The 19,046-nt window shown below is 33.4% G+C and overlaps 1 protein-coding gene across 1 annotated transcript in view; it reads right to left on the reverse strand.

Moving 5' to 3' along the window:
- Positions 1-18,668, reverse strand: part of bent (projectin protein bent) — a 95,052-nt gene extending 76,384 nt beyond the window's left edge. The window contains 5 exon segments of the mRNA XM_018451655.1: positions 2,375-2,516; positions 2,799-2,961; positions 6,910-6,931; positions 7,617-8,144; positions 18,195-18,668. Of these exon segments, the coding sequence (XP_018307157.1) occupies positions 2,375-2,516; positions 2,799-2,961; positions 6,910-6,931; positions 7,617-7,929 (640 nt within the window). The 5' untranslated portion in view covers positions 7,930-8,144; positions 18,195-18,668.
- Positions 18,669-19,046: the final 378 nt, after the last annotated feature.

Consider the following 19,046-nt stretch of genomic DNA (forward strand, 5'->3'; position numbering starts at 1 on the left):
AAACGTACTACAAATATTTATCTACTAAATAAGAATATCGCAGTTTAATTTACATTAATCTATTTAATCTTTACGTGATCGATTTAATTGCTTCGTTTATTCGTACCGTCGCATATAACGAATGTGCTAAAACCAACGCTTAAAAATACACGTTCAAGGATTTAGGATCCTTGTCAATCAACATCTTATGAATTAGGTTGCTTTTTCTATTCTCCTTCCGTCTATTTGCAATATTTCGCTTGGTTGCTCATAAAACTGTGTCACCTACTCCATTTCTCTCGTACGGTTTTGAGGATGAACGCGCGCGCGGTTAAATGAAAATAGGAACACTGCACAATTATGCACAAGCATTTCGTCAAACGCTGTTTGCGAGTGAGTGAGTGAGTGGTGTACGATAATATGTACGATCGTTTGACGCGACATAATAATTTGATTGTGTTAATTATTTAATGTAATTTCATCATTTCATCTCTAATAATTACGATTTATTGAAATCGCGAATACCGCGTAAGAAAGTAATATGTTTCCGTGTTGTGTCGATTAAAATACGTGATAATAATCGATGATGTGAATATATACAGTATGACAGAGCAACACATAATTTCAAACATTTCTGTTTTACTGATAAAAAATCTCTACGAGCGAATTAGCCGATGAAAATGACTAGTGAAGCATGTGACAAAGACATATGTGAGTATATACAATATTAGAATCGTCATCATTAACTACATATTTTACTATTTTTCAAGGACATTTCCGTACTTGCTAGTTTTAATTCTATAAAAGCATATACATTTAGATTGAGATTATTTCTAAATTGCATTTTAAAAAATCCTTTATATATAAATAATTTTTACAAAAATATATTATAATATATAATACAACTGAGATGTACTCGTAATAATACCGTCATACTTGATTCTGGAATTATATAGAATATAGAGTGATATGTTTTATTTCTAATTATAAGCAATATTAATTTTAATTTTGTGCAATTGCAGTAAAAAATAACGTGACATCTCTGTTGGAATTAAAAGTGCGAAATCAAATGATAACGTGTGCAAGTAAGGAAATATATATTGTTAGCAGATCTAATCACCACAGAAATTTCGTATAATTGCGTTTGCGTGTGTGTGAGCGACGTATGTATGCAGTGCATCCGAAGACTGCTAGTGCAAACGGAGGCTTATCGTAGATGTTCACACACGACAAACGTGATCGTATGAATAGAGAGAAAAGATGTCATCGAAGCAACCTAACGAAGCGTCAATAATGTTTAATGCTAATCTGTAATCGCATCTCGTGCATCAGTACAGATGGTAAGTCTGGATCTACAATAAGTATTTTAAGCCGTAAGAAATTGACAAAATTACAGTCGAATGCGAGAAGAATAATTGACTATGATTCGTCCATTTCTTATGGTTTAAAGCTTAAAAATCTATTGTAAATCCGGGTTAATTCATCACGAAACGTAAATGATGTCTCTAATCTCGGCGCGAGATGCGATTCGAATTAATACGTGATTGAAGCAGCAGTACACGCGTTGTTACAAGTTGATTATTCTGATCCGCTCTCTACGCAACTTTTACGGTGCAAAATTATGAGAGACAAACAACAAATGTGTGTTTCTCTCGCAAAAGAAAAATGTCGTTTAGTCGATTAAAATCAACGGGCTGTATATCGTGGCTCAATACGTGCTCATCGCTCGACCGAGACAAACCATTAAAAAATAAAGGTTTCCGCATATATTTACAATGAAAGAGTAGAAAGAGACTGAAGAATGGACTGCTGATGGAACGGAAAAAAATTAAATAATAAACTGCGGATATACGTTGGTGTAGAGTCGACATGAAGGATATAGATAAACAGGGCAGAGAATTGAGATGAAGAGAGTCAGAAATGAAAGAGAATCATCGATATACATCCCGAGTGAGAATGTGAGAGAAGAGTTGAGGAATGGCGCCGATGATCCACTTTATCTTCCGCTTCAAGGCAACGCGGAAAGGGATAATGGGAAACGTATTCACTACTTCAGAAATTTAAATGTTAAATACAGTTAATCAAATGTTATTAAATACTCATTAAAAAATTATTTCTAAAATTTTAAGGAAATTTATACAAAAATGAGTAATAAAAATTACAATAAAATTTTCTCGATATAAAAATTAAATATTTAAAAATGCCTGCTTGATATCAAAAACAAATTGAAGCTAAAAATAATTTAAGAAAACTTATTGTTATTAAAATAACGCGAATCGTCGAGCGTACAACTTCTGAAAAAAATTAAGCAGGTGAATGTTAAAACGTAAAGCGGATCATCGGTTGAAGTATATATGGGTTTGTGGTTATTTATCGTAAAACTTCAGATACTTACTGTCAAAATTCAGGGAAATCGTAGCGTTAGACTCGCCGAGCTCGTTCTTCGCCGTGACCTTATATTTGCCAGCATCCTCGACGGTCACATTTTTTATTTCTAGGGTGGCGAAGTACGAGTGGCCATCTTTATCGACGGTCAGCTATATAAAACGGTTTAACATCGTTACTACTCGATCATTACTGCGCTTAAATTATTTCGAATACGCTCCTAATTTTTCTTATAAAAGAATTGAAAAATAAAGGACACTTAAGCAAGTATTAATTCTTACGATTTAAAAGCTATTCCGAAAACATAATACGACACACATACAATAGATGAAACATCTACAGCAGAAAAATGAAGTTGAATTTCACTATTTGGTCTCTTTTGAATTTATATTACTGTAACTGTACGTGGTGAATCGTAATTGAAAATGACTAACCTTGTGCCTCGGCGAATCTTTGACCATGTTCCCTGTATGAAACCATGTGATTTTCGGCGTGGGATCGGCTGTGATACGACACTCGAACAACAGCCGTTTACCGTCGTCCTCCTGTCTAATCGCGGGCTTCTTCGCGAAAGTCGGCGCGATGCCGTCAATTTGTCTACAAGCGTAAAATAAACGCGTGAGTCTGGAAATAAATCCGCGTAAATTTATCGTTCGTTAAAGCGTTGATCGAATTAAATCACGACGAATCAACGCAAAAATTTAGATGTTGCGTCACAAACATACCGTAGGATATTACTGATGATTTTAATCTCATTTCCGGCGTGATCGACCAACACCTTAGCGAACCAAAAGACACAAGATCACATCTGTTATTAACAAATTACATGCTTTAGGTCGTAAATATATACGCATTGTGATTAAATAATTAGTAAAAAATTTAGTAGTCTTCATTTCTAAAGTAATTAGGATTTCTATTAGAGAAGAATTAATATATATAGTTAATACTAAATAAACTAAGGATAAGGAAGATGGTAATATTTGGGCAAATAAGAGAAAAGTAACTTATGCAGTCGCTTTAGGATTTATCACGCTTTGCACAAATTGCTGCCAGAAATAACTTTGTTTTGATTAGTCGATGCTTCATGACAAGAAGTACTTGTCAAATAACTTATTTTGATTTTGACAGCTAACAACCACTTTAAAATCCGGTACATCGCCATATAATCGATACTACTGTTTTTCTTGGCGCCAATATTTTTGTCGACAGTTAAATATTTAATCCAGAAAAATTCTCAGAAAAATTAAAAGCTCCGAACTAAATATAATCTCTAAGACGACTGTCTCTGTGAAATTTTTACACATATATCTTAACATTTTTCTTTATTTCTCTCAAAAGAAACAAAATTAACTGTTTTATATATTATAAAGATTGGTTATAAAGATCAATCAAGCAATTATCTTGCTTTATTGTTGGTTATTTAAACTCATAAATTTTTAATCTGCAAGTTTCCTGTACAGTTCCTTCTAAATTAGAAATTAAATCATTGCAATTCTGACTACCGTCTCTCTTTTAAATTACTCTTTCCAGTGGAATCGTGCGTTTCGAGTTATGATCACCAGTGTTTATTCTTGCAAATTGAGAGCCCGTATGAGAGGCACGTGCCTAACACTTGCATCCCAAATGGACCATAAGTACATTAGCATGGGTGTATGTTGTGGCTAAGTTTAGCATGGAAGTAGGCTGCAGCTGTTTTCTCCCGACTTTCACTCTCGTCAATCGCAGATCGATTAGATTTTTATAAGCTGCGAATTTTTACTCTCGATTGACAGTTTGCCCTGTTGAGTTTGTCAGTCAAATTACTAGAAATCTCACCGTCCAAAGTTTCGTGGATTTTGCATGAATACGTTTTATGCTTTCGAGTGAATTATCTTTCAATTGACCGAATTTTTTCGGTACGCATCATGGAACGCGATCTGCGACACGGTTCAGAAGACGCGTGGAAGGCTCGCGTTACTTTTAGAAATTCACGGGAATCATGTCTGTCGATGCAATCCCGAAATACAGCTTCTCGTCGTGTCGTCGCCGCCGTCTGCGACTTGAGGGAACTCGTCGAGAACACTGTCGACCCAGTTTCGAATTATCTTCGAAAATCATTAAAGTCGCAATAAGACGCGGGAATAATTGCAAGCAGGATGCAAAAAGAGATTTAGGAACTGATAAATGTTTTCCGCTCGTGCAGATTGCACAAAAATCTCGATCTCCAAAAAATTGATTTACCAGCTGTGCTGATCAGGAAATTGTTGTTATTATAATAAAATTGTTACGAAGATAAGAATAACTTTTCCCACTTTATAATTGTACTATTAAAATATAATCGTATTATGTTCCCTTTTTTTTTGAAGCGACACCAAATGTATAAAATAATACAAGAAATTAGTACTTAGTTATGCAACTTATTGTTACTACAATTTTAAAACTTTACTGCGTCTATATGATTTACTGTGCAATTAAACATAAATAAACGTTTCTACAATTGTAATTTAATTTCTAATTTTTATATACTTGTTATACTTTTCCACTCTTTCATCCTTCTCTGAGATTTGATCAAAGTTCAACTACAGTTTAATCAATTGTTTACTTTTCTCTCTCTTAATCTGATCACTCCATAGCTATGATATAAATAAATCGTAGTTCAGTCGATATTTAGTGGCTTCTCTCTCACGAGAGATAACGTCCAAAATAATCCGGCCACTTTGTGGTCGGATTGCGAGTGCGAAACACGAGTGGTATTCAAAACTAGAAGACCTTAATTCTATTTCCATCCACATTTCGTGTTTGCGGTTCTATCTACGTGGGTGGATCGGTAAGAAGCGACCGATCATCCAGCTAACGCGCAGCGAGCCACCGTGATTTCTATCGAATTGTGCAGTGCGTGGTGCGAATGCGACCGAAAATAGCGGACATACCACGACGGTTATTCTCGGTCAGGCTGATTTAACGTGCACTCGACGTTATCGGCAGAGATAGCGTGTAATAGTAAATAATGCACCGAAGAGAGATAGAAATTTTATTTTAACTTTCACTCTGTTGCAAGAAACTTCCTAAACTTTACGTTAAATTTTCATATTATTTTCATAAGGAATTTGTAATCGATTGAATTTTGTAGATAATTAAATCAGGATGTAATTCAATAAAAAAGTTATTTGATATTACAGACTGCAGGATTTCAAATATTTCTCAAGTTTTCGAGGAATAAAAGGAAATTGTAATATATATATGTAATATACATATGAAATTAATTTTCTTTAGTATTATCGTCATATCTGATATTTTTCTTGATTAAGAAATTGTTGGAAGAAATAATACTACACTCGTCAACAAAATTATAGCATAGGTAAATTTATATCAAAATTTCGCATAAATTCGAATAAGCGTAACTCCGAGAAAAATAGCAGCATTTAAAAATTTTTTTTCATTTTTAAGGGTAAAGTCTGTACTTTACCAAGCTTTCAATGGATTCTGAATCTATCCTTACCCCTACCTGGCATCTTTTCAAGAATAAAGACGTATTTTTTTTAAGAAATTTGCATAGTTTGACGCACTCTACGGGATGAAATAAATTTTTTTCATAAATATCATGATAACCATCGTAAAGTATCGACTTTTCTCTTACAAATTAAAAAAAAATTAAGCTTTGTACGATTTTTTTTTCGAGGAAATACAGTGTATCAAACTTACCTATGCATTTTATTCAATTACCGCCAGCATTAGCATTACTCGATACGCATCACACGGGGAGGTTGCTGGTCCGATTTTATGTGTGTGCTTGTGGGGGAGAGGGTGGAGGTATGTGGAAGTATATTTACTCTTTAAAATTGTGTATTTCCGCATCGAGTAATGCTAATGCTGGCGGTAATTGAATAAAATGCATAGGTAAGTTTGATACACTGTACCTCCTCAAAAAAAAATTGTATAAAGCTTAATTTTTTTTAATTTGTAAGAGAAAAGTCCATATTTTACGATGGTTATCATGACATTTACGAAAAAAATTTACTCTGCCCCGTAGAGTGCATCAAAATATGCAAATTTAAAAAAAGACATCCTTATTTTTTAAAAGATGCCAGGTAGACGTAAAGGTAGATTCAAACTCCATTGATAGCTTCGTAAAGTACAGACTTTACCCATGAAAATGAAAAAAAAACTTTTAAATGCGACCATTTTTCGCGGAGTTACGCTTATTTGAATTTATGCGAAATTTTGATGTAAATTTATTTTTGCGATAATTTTGTTGACGAGTGTATATTAGTTTTATGTTAACAAATTAATTATCAAATTAGTAATTACTATAGTTACAAAACATAGCATAAATAATGCTCTCACCCTCTTCCAACGGATTGATCAGCAGCTAAAATCATATATAAAAAACAAAAAACAACGAAATAAGCGAAAAAAGCAGAGACAGAAATAAAGCAAAGAAAACATACGATGGCGAAATAATAATAGAAACGCATTAGTGCATAAACGCGAAACGTAAAACAAGTTAATTAAACAGAGCCTGGAGAAGCAACAAATGAGTCTTCCTCTCAGTACAAACTGACTTACTTCTCTCTAGGCTCATCCATTGCTAGAAAAATATAACAGCAAAATGTTAATCAAGAAACAATATAAAAAAAAATTTCAAGTACAAAAAATTATATGCAAATTTATATCAATTGAGAATTAATATTTAAAATCATCAATATTTTTTATTACAAATTAAAAACAAAGTTAATTTATTATAATATAAAAAATTAATTTTTATGTAAAAAATAGATCTACATTTCTAATAATATGGTTAATCCATTTTACTTGCTTTATTAATTTATTAATTAACTTTAATCGTGATTTAATCAATTGTTCTATTTTCTAAAATTCGAAGTAGATAAAAAATGAGTCATAAGTGAAACATCTCCCTAATAGATCAGTACAGACTGGCCTACTTAACCCTTCTGTCAATACATATAGATACCCGGGTATCCATATCAAATTATAACAGTAAAACTTTATATTTTGTCTGAATTTTGTTGTAATATTTCAACTCCACTCTTTGAACAACAAAAAACAGTTTTTTTTTTGCATAAACTTGTCTCGTTTTCATTTTTATAATTTCAGAAGAAACTTTGAAGTATGATAATGTAATGGTGAAAAATTATACATTGATAGAAAGGTTAATTCCATGATACATGTAATTTTATTTTTATAAAAATATGGCTATTATTTTAAGAAATAATTAGGAAATAAAAAAAAGAAAATACGCTATAAATACTTACGACTAAAGTTGAGGTTGATAGAGGCAGCGACCTCACCCATCTTGTTCTTCGCCTTGACCTTGTAGAGGCCTGCGTCGGTCTCGATGACATCGTCGAGCTCGAGCACCACCAGGAACTTATTGGTCCCGACACTCTGCATCTTGAAGTTGGTCCTGTCATCTTCGCTGAGTTCGGTCTCGCCGCGGAACCAGGAAATTTCGGGTTTAGGTGAACTCACTAGCTGACACTCGAATATCAGCCGATTGCCGTCGTCTTCCTGCCGCAATTGCGGCTTTTGCGTAAAGCTGGGCGCGAGGTCGTCGGCGACCCCCATCGTGGAGGCACGCCTTCGCACCTGTCTTTACAACGAGACCTGGAAGATCCCGTTTGCGTGTTCACACCCGCGACCCAAGGAAGGAAACAGCTCCTTCGCCCAGTTCGTCGGTTTAAATGGCGCCGACCTGCGGCACCATCCAACCTGTTTCTGTCGCGGATTTCTTCTAAGCTCGACGTTCACCTTTACTCGCTTTTCACGAACTTCTGAGAATACTAGAAGCAAAAGGAATACAATACATTACATTAATATGGTAATTAATATACAAGATGTCCCAGGTTTTAAATCCTGAGATATTAGATCCTGAGATCTAAATTGCACTAAATTTCCATACCATTAAACTTTTATATTTTTTATAATTATATCTTTTTAATAAAGTTTCTACATGAGAGAGAACCTATACAACATTTATATATAACACTTATTTTCAGGCACAGTTTAATCATTAAATTTTGGAACACTCAGTATAGAAAGTAAAATTAAATTTTTTTAAAAAGCCTAAATATAGAGAAGATTAAAATATACAGAATATTAAATAGCTATATGTGCGTTTCAATATTGTTCTAAAATGTATATCTATTGCACATTAATCTTCGCTGCCACAATAAAAGCATTATGCTGTGTCATAAATCATCTGTTTTGATGAAGCTACATTTTCTGGACAAAAATTGGGTATAATTTTCTTTTAGAATTTCTTAAATTCAACAGTAATTAGTAATTGAATTGTTATATTAAAATTCTGACGGAGAAGATAAAGTTATTTTAAAATTTTAAATCCACCAAGGAATACAATCTCGTTTATCTTTATCTCCTCAAAATTTTACTTTATCATTAAACAATAGTGACTATTTCGAATATTGTTACTTTCTTTTGCTCAACAAGTATTTGCAGTTTAGAGTTCGGAGTGACGGCATCGATTATACTTCTAGTCATCGTGGTTCAGTAAACCTTGGCAGTCTAAGTTGCTGTCACCTATAGTTGCCTCACCCGCAGCTATTTTTATAGAGATACCTATATTTAACCTTCTTTAGCATCGCTTTACGAGCGTGGTAAGACATGATGAGGTTCCTATGTGAGTACTCATCCTAGATGAATGAATACATACAGTGACGAAGGAACTTAAAGCGGAAACAATTTTTAGCTCTCCATCAACAACAAAACGCGGAAAGAATCAATTATACGAATAAAATTACGAAAACGCTGAAAGAAATATGAACTGTTAAATAAAGTTTCTTGGAATTAAACGCGGCTTTGTCACTGTGGTTGATCTTCGAAGGGAAGATCGCCAGGAAACGGCGAAATGAAGCGACTCTTCGGCCACGACAGTGAAAAAACGTTCAAGAATAATTTATCGTGTGTAATAAATTCAAAATAGATGTTTACATAATTTAAAGGAAGTACGGAACGATCGTCGTATTCTCGCGGTAAACGAGCGAAACTCGAAATTGCTCTTCAATTCTTGGCTGTAGATTGTAATTTTGCGGTTACGATTTTCAGCTGCTGAAAATGCGAATCCTTCCAAAATAATAAATTATGCATATGCGTGCTGTTTCAATATGGTTTATCGAGTATCCAGGTGTTTCCGATGATATATTTTGCCAAGCGTTCGTATTTTCAGATCGTTCACAAAGCAACAGAGACCGAAATTCTCAAAAACTACATATTCGCCAGAATGCAACATTATCCTGTCAAACATTACAGTAATATTTTGAAATATACATATAAAATCAATAAAATAATTAAAATATTTTGAAGTCTTCAAGTAATAGAAATATTTTAGAGCTTTTTTTCTCCCTGTTTCTAATTACTGACTAAAGGAATATCAATCTATCACTGATCGTAATTATTAATGTCCACCCGATATAAATTTTCTCTTCAGAATAGCACCATTACACACCATGAAAAAAGTACTGTAAAAACCATATCAATTTTCTTTTGCAGAAACACGAAATTTAAAATATGAATTGCAAATTATTTTCGTGTCAGTCTAATAATAATTTCATGCGAAGTACTATGATGGGAATGAGCGACACCTGCTTTTTCTCGCCACGTCGAAAGGATCTCATAATTTACGAGTGTCGAGCCTATTTTCAGCAGGTACCAACGCGATGGCGACGACGGGCGACGACAGGTTATCCGAACCGTCGATGTACAGGATCATTAAGCCGACTACGTTTAACGGCAAATTGAGCGTGAAGAATGGCGAATTTTCACGGAATCCGTGCGACTCTCGTTCTTCGAGCCCGAGCGAGTATTTTCCCGCAAGATTCCAAGGCCGAGGGAGCCGTGGGATGACGTAAGGCCACTATTATTAATGCGGCTCTTGGCTCGAAAATAGGTTGGGCCAGTTATCTTGGTAATCGGTTATTATGTTTGGCATCTAACCGTGGAAGCCGCGTACATTTGGGTCGCGATACAACCCATCGGATGTAATATGTTCGCGCGCAAGTCCGGACAATCGTTCCTTTGAAACCCGTGGCATCGTGCGACGCCTTCAAGTGCCAGAAGTGTCGATTCGCTTAAGTGATCGCCAACAACTAGCTAGATCACTCATTTTTGTGTGACGTATCGCGTGACGTGGCTTAACGCACGATGACATCAATTTTCTGCACCTGTTTTTCTCTTGAAATTTTATTATATTTCTTAACAATAATTTCCTAATAACAAACGATAAATGTTCCATATCATTTCAATCAATCAGTAGAAAATCTTATTATCAGAAAATATTGTGATGTTATTAAGTTGGAATTATATTGAACCAAAATAGGCTTGTAATAAAAATGTAAAGAAGTTAATTTGAATTGTTTATAGCTACAAAATAATTTACGCATTTAAAAATAGAAAATTAATATTCTATTTAGTTTGCTTCTTTTTATATCCATAAGAAAGATAATTTCTGAGATTCTATATCTAATTGTTATTTTCACGAATGTGACAAAATAGTACTGCCAACTTGAGCAAGCTCAAGCAGTTATCTATAATTTTTAATATTATAAATAATTGTAAATAGAATATAAGATAAGTTTAAATTTGATTGAAAAGCTGTGCAAATGTTGGCGATAGGTGACAATCGTTTCAGAAGATATGAATTAGTTTTGCGTGACGTGTGCCGGAGAAGACTGCCAAGTGCAAGGGTAGGTGTGGGACACGAGACGATATCCTTCCGGTAACGTGAGATTCACATAATTGGTCGGTTGCCACCGTCCGAGCCACAAAATTGTGAAACAAATCATCCTATTATGTCAGCTCCAGCCAAGCAATAGAAATATGATACGCCTGGCTTTGCTCGCACTGTCTCAAGAAGTGCCAAATAAACGAATTATAACACAAATGAAAAGATAAAGGAGCTATGGATCTGACAATATCGATGTTAAACATTCAATGTATAAAAATTTAATGTTTCTTCGTTATTCCTTTTTCTTAACTCACAAAGAAAATTCACGTACCCACTAGTTCTTAATTAGCAGAAATTAATAATAAATATGTTTTATTCTATACGTAAATTTTTAAATAAAATTTTACAGCTGTTTTATATATACATGTATATATATATATATATATATATAGAACAGCTGTAAAATTTTATATATATATATATATTCCGGAGAGATGACATAATGTCGATATACATTCTACGACTAGTGGTTACGACTTATAGTTGATCTTTTTAGACGAGACCAAGCAGATGCGAGGGAGAGCTTAACGGACCGACGAAACGACATACAAAACGGACAGACCGAGTATTACAACGTCACAGTAAGACTTGGCAAGTGGCCTCCACATGCATTCCCGAAATTACTGTACTTCGTAACAGCCGTTCGCATTCCGGCTCTTTTGCCCGTTGATTTTCGCACTGCGGTTATCATTCGACGATTGGTTTTTCAGAAAGGAAAAAAAAACAAATACAAAAGAATTGCAAGACTTTAAAATATTCATAAAGTTTAATTAAAAAAAATTTTGTCGTATTAATCTTTTTATTAATTTAAGAATTCGACGTGCGAGATATTGTTTTCTTGGATCTTATTAAGACAAACATTTATTTCTCTGAGTTTATAATATGCTTTTGCTCCTACAAAATTAAGTTAGCTTGTTGTTAAATGCTTTTTCACCTAAATAACATAGGAAGTTTAAATAATAGATATAGCTCGTTTACTCTACTGAAAACCATAAATTAGAACTTACACATTTCATAGAAAATATTGATCATGTCTTTTGGTAAGAAAATTATTTAAATAATAAGAAAAATTTTTTAAAGTTATGTTATTGTTTCAAAAAATATATCACTACATTTTAAGTAAAGCAAAACGATAAACAATTTTTAAAATCGTTAAGATATCGATCGAGAAATATGCTATTTAAATCCTCGAATATATCAGCACATTGTACGTGAGAGAATGTCGGCATCCAACTGACCTCATATTTTTGCTGGCTATATAGAAAGTGTTGCTTCACTTTGGCATAATTCTGTCGGCTATTTGTGATACAATACATATTTGTTGATACTTTGACCCAATAAAAATGTAGCACATTGCCATTAGATATATAAGTGCTTTATAACGAAACAATTCTATAAAACAAACAGAATCGATATTATGACTACATATTATAATTAATAAAGTTAAGAAGGTATAAAAGATATAAAAGTAAGAGAAAACAGACGGGAAACAAAAATTAAGAATAGAACACTGCAGTATTGTGTAAACTGTTAAAATCTCACAATGGGAATAAACGTTCAATGAGTTTGTCACTGAAGCAACATCTTTAAAAAGGCGCAATTACTTTTGGCAAAGTTCTGAGCCACAAGTATTGTACCAATCTCCTTTCTTCGTCATCATGAATTTATGAGATGGTTCATGCGACCGCTCTATATATACGAAATGATAAAATTTGACATAAAATTAAATTAAAATTTTTATGTGAGGTACATTTGTACTACGAATAAACGTCATTACGCATAATAATAATCTTCAATATACCGTATCTATTTTTATCGAATTAACTATGTATTTAATCGTGACTAATACACCTGTTATGCACCCACTCACTCTTAAGAATCATGTGAAATGAGTAATCTAAAAATATTTAGCATTCTGTATAATGTACTGCATCGTAGCAGAATGATTCACATCATAAATCACATGCTTTCCCCGAAAAAAAGGAATCTAATTCATAACAATGTGAATTAAGAAAAAAATTGTATTTAAAGAATGCAACAATAATAGCATTATTATAAAATTTAGATTAAAACATTAAAGACATTTTAAATATTATTGAATCATTGCTTTAATATACCGTAACTTTAATTCTTGAATAAGAAGAAAACATGAATAATATTTTAATTAACATTTTTAATGTAATTAAAAATTTAAATTTCATAATTAATTATTGAGATGTTTAACGTTCTATAAAGGAGTTTTTGTCACATAGCAATGATTCATTTCTGACTAGTAGTCTACGCTCAAGGTGAAGTCATATCCGGAACTAAATTCTACTCGCGAGGGTTATAATTATTAGTCGTACGATGCATTTTCGCAGGCGCACTCTACCATGCCTATACTACTGACCGCGTTACTTGCGACGCACCGTGCATCTATTTTCGCCGACTGACTCAAACGAGTCGACAGCAGCACTAAAATCACCGATCGATCTATCCGCGATAAAATGCGAGAAATCCTGTAAACAAGCGTTCGCACTCAACTTTTTGGCAGAATGAGGCAAATCGTCTGGTCGCAAAATCAAAAATTATGTTAAATAATGTCGCTGTGATGAAAAAGGTTCACTTGGTAATTTTTTAGTTAATGTAATATCAAACATTAATTGCTAGATTATTTGCGCGATATTGTGAAAAATAAAATAAGAACCAATTGTATATACAACTTATACAAATATATAAATAACAAATTTAAACATGGTAGAAGAAAGAGAGAGAGAGAGAAATTGAAATAAATTTTGAAGTAATAAGATAACGATTTAAATCATAATGCAAAAATATCTTGTAACTTTTGTTGATCATATTAAAATGTATTAGAGAATACGATGTTTTAATAAAATATACGCAGGAAATGTTTAATTCAGATATTAAATAATTGTTCATCTATTTAATATGTGTTGCAATATTTGGAGGGTCAAGAATATGAATCGCTTTCTAGGTTACCCTTCTGTTGTAAATTAATCAGATTAGCCTTGAACGACTAATCAAGTAAACGAAATGAGATTGTTTATAAATGAGATATTGACATATCGGACGATTGCAACATTGCTACAAAGTTAAATGATTTCATAAATAAAAATTATAAAATTAAAAACTGCATATTTTTTAATTGTTTATCTAGCATTAGTACTTATTTTATTAAAATTTAATAATTATTATATATATAATTCTTTTCCTTTTTCTTTTATTAAAAATCACATTGTTACATTAATTATATTGAAAAGAAGAAGCAAATTTGTCACTTTGAATCAGACAATAGTAAATACGGCCAAGAATAATATCACTTCACATTAAGACTGACTCTGATGACATGTGAATCGAGTCGCTTGGCTAGCAATATAATAATGTCGACAATGCGTCCAAAAATACATCAATATGCATGAATACACGGAGTGAAAAATCGATTAAAACGTATATATCAAGCTTAATTATAAATAATGTACGTATCATACAGGAAACACGATATCTTGTCACAATAAGTAACGTCTTGACACAGATATCAGGTCAATCATTCAAATAAATGTATCTGCGTTTAATAAATTGATCATGGAATAATTTTCAAGTCATTTACAAGATAAAATTTGCAGAAGAAATTTAAAAAATCCAAATAAAGTCATAAAGTGATATTTTGATATATCTAAAAATATAATTGAACTAAAAAATATCTTCCTTTCTCATCTTCATAGAAACTAAAATTGTTCTTCTCTTAAGCGCTTTATATTGAAAACAGCTATGAGAATTAAACCAAAATATTTTAATTGTTTAATTTAATTTAATTAATAATTGTAACATAAATTAATAATTATATAGGTGCATTTAATACTAAAAAGCAATTTATTTGCTTTTAACACTGCATTTGTCAGATTTAATCGTATTTAAAAAATTTTTTTCAAGAGGGACGCATGTATTGATTTAACTTCTCTTTACGTTCTTTACCAGCTGGCTTCTCCGGATTCAACGAAACTCGCAGAACTTGTGGTATGTGGGATATTTTTAAATCGGTCAGACATTCTGAGATTCTCATCGATCGCTAAGTCGGAAAAAAGAATTATAGCATCTGCAATTATTACGGCAGCGAAAAAAACTTTTGCAAATTAAATACGTCATTTGCAAAATTTCTGTATAATTGAATCTTGACAGAATTCTTTCCTTAAATGTTTCTGGCACATCTGTTGCAAAAAATCTTGCATTAAATATATTAATAAACGTTATTCTATTTAATTGGTACCTTTTACTAAATTATTAAGAAAGTATCACAACAAATATAGAAAAAGCGGTAAAAGAAAGACAACTAATTGATTTATCAGCAAATTAAGATATATTTATATGTAATAATGATAAATTAGAATATAATCAAAGATATGTTAACGACTCTAAGAATAAATCTGAGAAGCCAATTAAGAGTCAACGCGGTTAACGGTGCGTAAAAAATACATATTAGTTTTTTTTTCACAATAAATAATTTTTACGCACCGTGAACTACGTTGGCTCTTAATTGGCTCCTTTACCTCTTTTTATCAGATAAATTAAAATATTCTTTTAATAATAAACTCTCATAATTAGAATCACAATTGGAATGAGATGATACAGAAAGAAACGGGCAAATGAAACTTCTATTAATGCTCTGAATTAACGAAGAACTAAAATTAACGTATAAATACAAGGTGCGAAAGACCAAAGAGAGGAAGTCGACGAGAAGACAAGGCGGTAAATGAAGCGTTAGACAAAGTGTCGGACGATACGGTGATGTGAAGATGGACGAAACGATGTATGGAACAACGGGTGAAAAGATGGTCGTAAGAACGACGAACTGCTCCTCACGTTACGCCCTCCTAAAAATAAGTGGACTCCGAGCCTAGATACCTAGATAGTAGTCTACGAATAGTTGCCGCCGCCGCGACGGAACTCGTGGCGATTAGTCATGTAAAGTAGGATTGTCGAGCGCGAGAGACGCATCTACATCATAAACTTATTGAAAACAGGGCTCAGATTTTTTTATAATCTTTAGCCAAATTCCTCTTAATAATTAAATAATGAAAGAATGATGAAGAGTAATCAAAGATATAACGAGGAAATTATTGCAACACTAAAAAGAATTCGAAAGAAACGCAAATGTTGACAAATTAATGCCTTGTTTATCATATAAACTGCAGAAGTTTCAGAACTAAAAGAAATAGATATGAATTTAATAATATCATGCGATGCGCTTATATAATTCTCTCGTGTTGGTGTTGATATAAACATGGAGTGTTAACAACATTGATGTGTTTAAAAGCCATGATGGTTAAAACTACACCATGATAATATTGTGGATTGTTAATAATTAATATCAATACGATAAGACTTAAATTTAATATCCATAGTGATAAATCCATAGCCATATTATCACTCGACTCCAAAATAAGATTAAAAATGTCACCATGATAAAATGTCTTGTTTTCGCAATTTACATTTTTAATCTTGCTTGAAAATTTATAATATAGAGGAAAGTCGCCGATACTGACATACCACTTTGTTTTTAGACAATATTTCTTAAACAAAAGGTAAAAATAAAACTTTGAAAACGTAAGTACAAACTGAAAAGTGTCTTCTATCAGATAGTATAAACAGTTTTTATAATACTGTTTGTAATTTTGCAATAATTAATTTTTTCGTAAGGTAAGCAAAAATGAGCGTCTGACAAAATGGACACCAAAACTGACACAGTAGGCAATAATGCTACGTATTCATATTCTTTTCATTTTACAAGCATTATCTGTAAAAAGTACCTACAAGTGAATGTATATAAAATTTTTCAGAATATTTTCACTTTGTTATAAAACATTTTTATTGAATTATATGCATATTTATTTTATGCTGTTCTGCAAGATACAAATATGTAATGCGATAGTTTTTCAAGAACTTTTCCATATATGCACGATTGCCTTCAGCTCCAATAGACTTATTTGACACTATAAAGCAACATTATCAAAATTAAGTTAGCTCATGGTCTATTTCACAGACAGGTGTGGCAGTTTACGCTGCACTCCAATTTTAAATTTAAAAACGTATTATGAAAAGACTATATAAGAGAAAAAATAATATAAATAAAACTGATTTAGGAAACTACAAGCATTTAAAATGACGTAATATTATCAATAATATAATCTATTATTTAAACCATGCAATTTGCAAAAGAAAATCGTAAGAATTTTATTTTCGCATTCGTAGAATTCGTTTTTAGCTGATTTGGTATAGAAACGAGCCACAAATATACGAAAAAAAAAATTATAAGTTTGTACTTTTTTAATTAGCTAAACAGATGATTTTATTAGTATTAATAAAGTGCAATAGTTAGTTTTCTGAGAAATAAAAGGGTGTCACTTTAGGAGACCTGTGTCAGTATCGGCGACTTTCCTCTAAATAAAATAAAATAAAGATAAAAAAATAACAAATAGGCAAATAAAGTGTCTAAGACAAGAATTCGTAATTTAAATAGAAGTCAAAAAGTAAGCGAATTTTTCCATTTTTATAAAATATGCAAAATCTAAGTAAGAGTGAAAGATGTCACAGCTTACAGAGTGTATTGTGATTCGTTATCACTTGCTTGTCATCCCTTTTTAATTCTCGATCACTTTCAATTTTTAATATTTGTTCGTCTCCCATATCATATCTGCTTCTGCGGATATATTTGATTATGTAATCGAAATAAGAGGGAACGACTGATCTATGAGGATAACTAGATCATTTTCTTATGAGAGCGTGACATACCTCCTCAAATCCACTTGTCCCTTCATCTACCCCTGGCGAATCACTCACTGTAGGTGAGCGTGCGCGAAATCGATCCGTCACTTGTTGCTCACACTTCGGCACTGATCCACACGCGATCCTTGACGTTAACAACATTAACAGGCGATCGAGGGATGAAAGGGGGAAAAAAGGAATTCGAAAGGAGTTTGGGCAAGATGTGAAGAGAAATCGCACTGACACGCGTGAATCCGGCAATCGTCACGCACGCTCCCTCGCAGCCACACAACGTGCGCATCCGCATCCAACGCATCATTGAGAGACTTACTTGAAGCGTCTTCAGAAGAGGATGAGCGCTTTTCCTTCTAAAGGTGCGAGTCCCGGCACCTGGCCGAGCGTTTCCTCGGACACCCGACGACGGCGAACAGTCGCTTATTCCTGGATCACTCCAACCCCCCCGAGGCAGACAATGAGACGCACACACTCGGCTTGGGAGACTCGGCTCGAAAATTCTACAAGCTTGCGCGAGAACAAAATGGGGAAAATTAAGAGGAACTCTTTCTTTCTTATTTTCAGATTCGATCGTCTTCGTCTTCGTCTTGCGTCGTCGTCGTCACTCGTCGTGTGGTCGCTCGTCGCTGTCTCGCTTCTTGTTTCTCGTATCCTACTCTCTTTTTACTTGCACGGAGTGTCTCTATCCGCCGTCCCAATCTTCGGGGCCCCGCGCGCCAACTAAACGCGCGAGATATCGTGAAGCTACCTCGAGGTTGGAGTTTCGCCCACCATCACGACCACCACTACCGTCGCCACTACCACATCTTACTTGAAAACCTCTGTCTTACATCCCAGTCGAGCTATATAAACGCCTACGCTATCACGGGCGCCGCGACGCTATGTATGATACGCCGAAGTACATGAAGTCACGTCCGATAAGTGATAAGGGCACGATCAGATCAGACACGTATTTTCCGGTCGCGCGGTGCTGATGAAAAACTATTACTCTACGGAGGAAAATATTTTGAGAATATTTTCGTGTCATTTAAATTACCTATTTATTCTTCGATATGCAAGATTTCTATGATAATACAAGATGCAATTTATTGTATCACAATATTATGCAACAAAAAGTATTATTGGCGAATTATCCAAGGTCGGAGATCCCCAAGTGAGCACTGATAGA

Source organism: Mycetomoellerius zeteki, unplaced genomic scaffold (genome assembly GCF_001594055.1).
Source record: "Mycetomoellerius zeteki isolate Tzet28-1 unplaced genomic scaffold, Tzet1.0 scaffold316, whole genome shotgun sequence".
NCBI lineage: Eukaryota > Metazoa > Arthropoda > Insecta > Hymenoptera > Formicidae > Mycetomoellerius > Mycetomoellerius zeteki.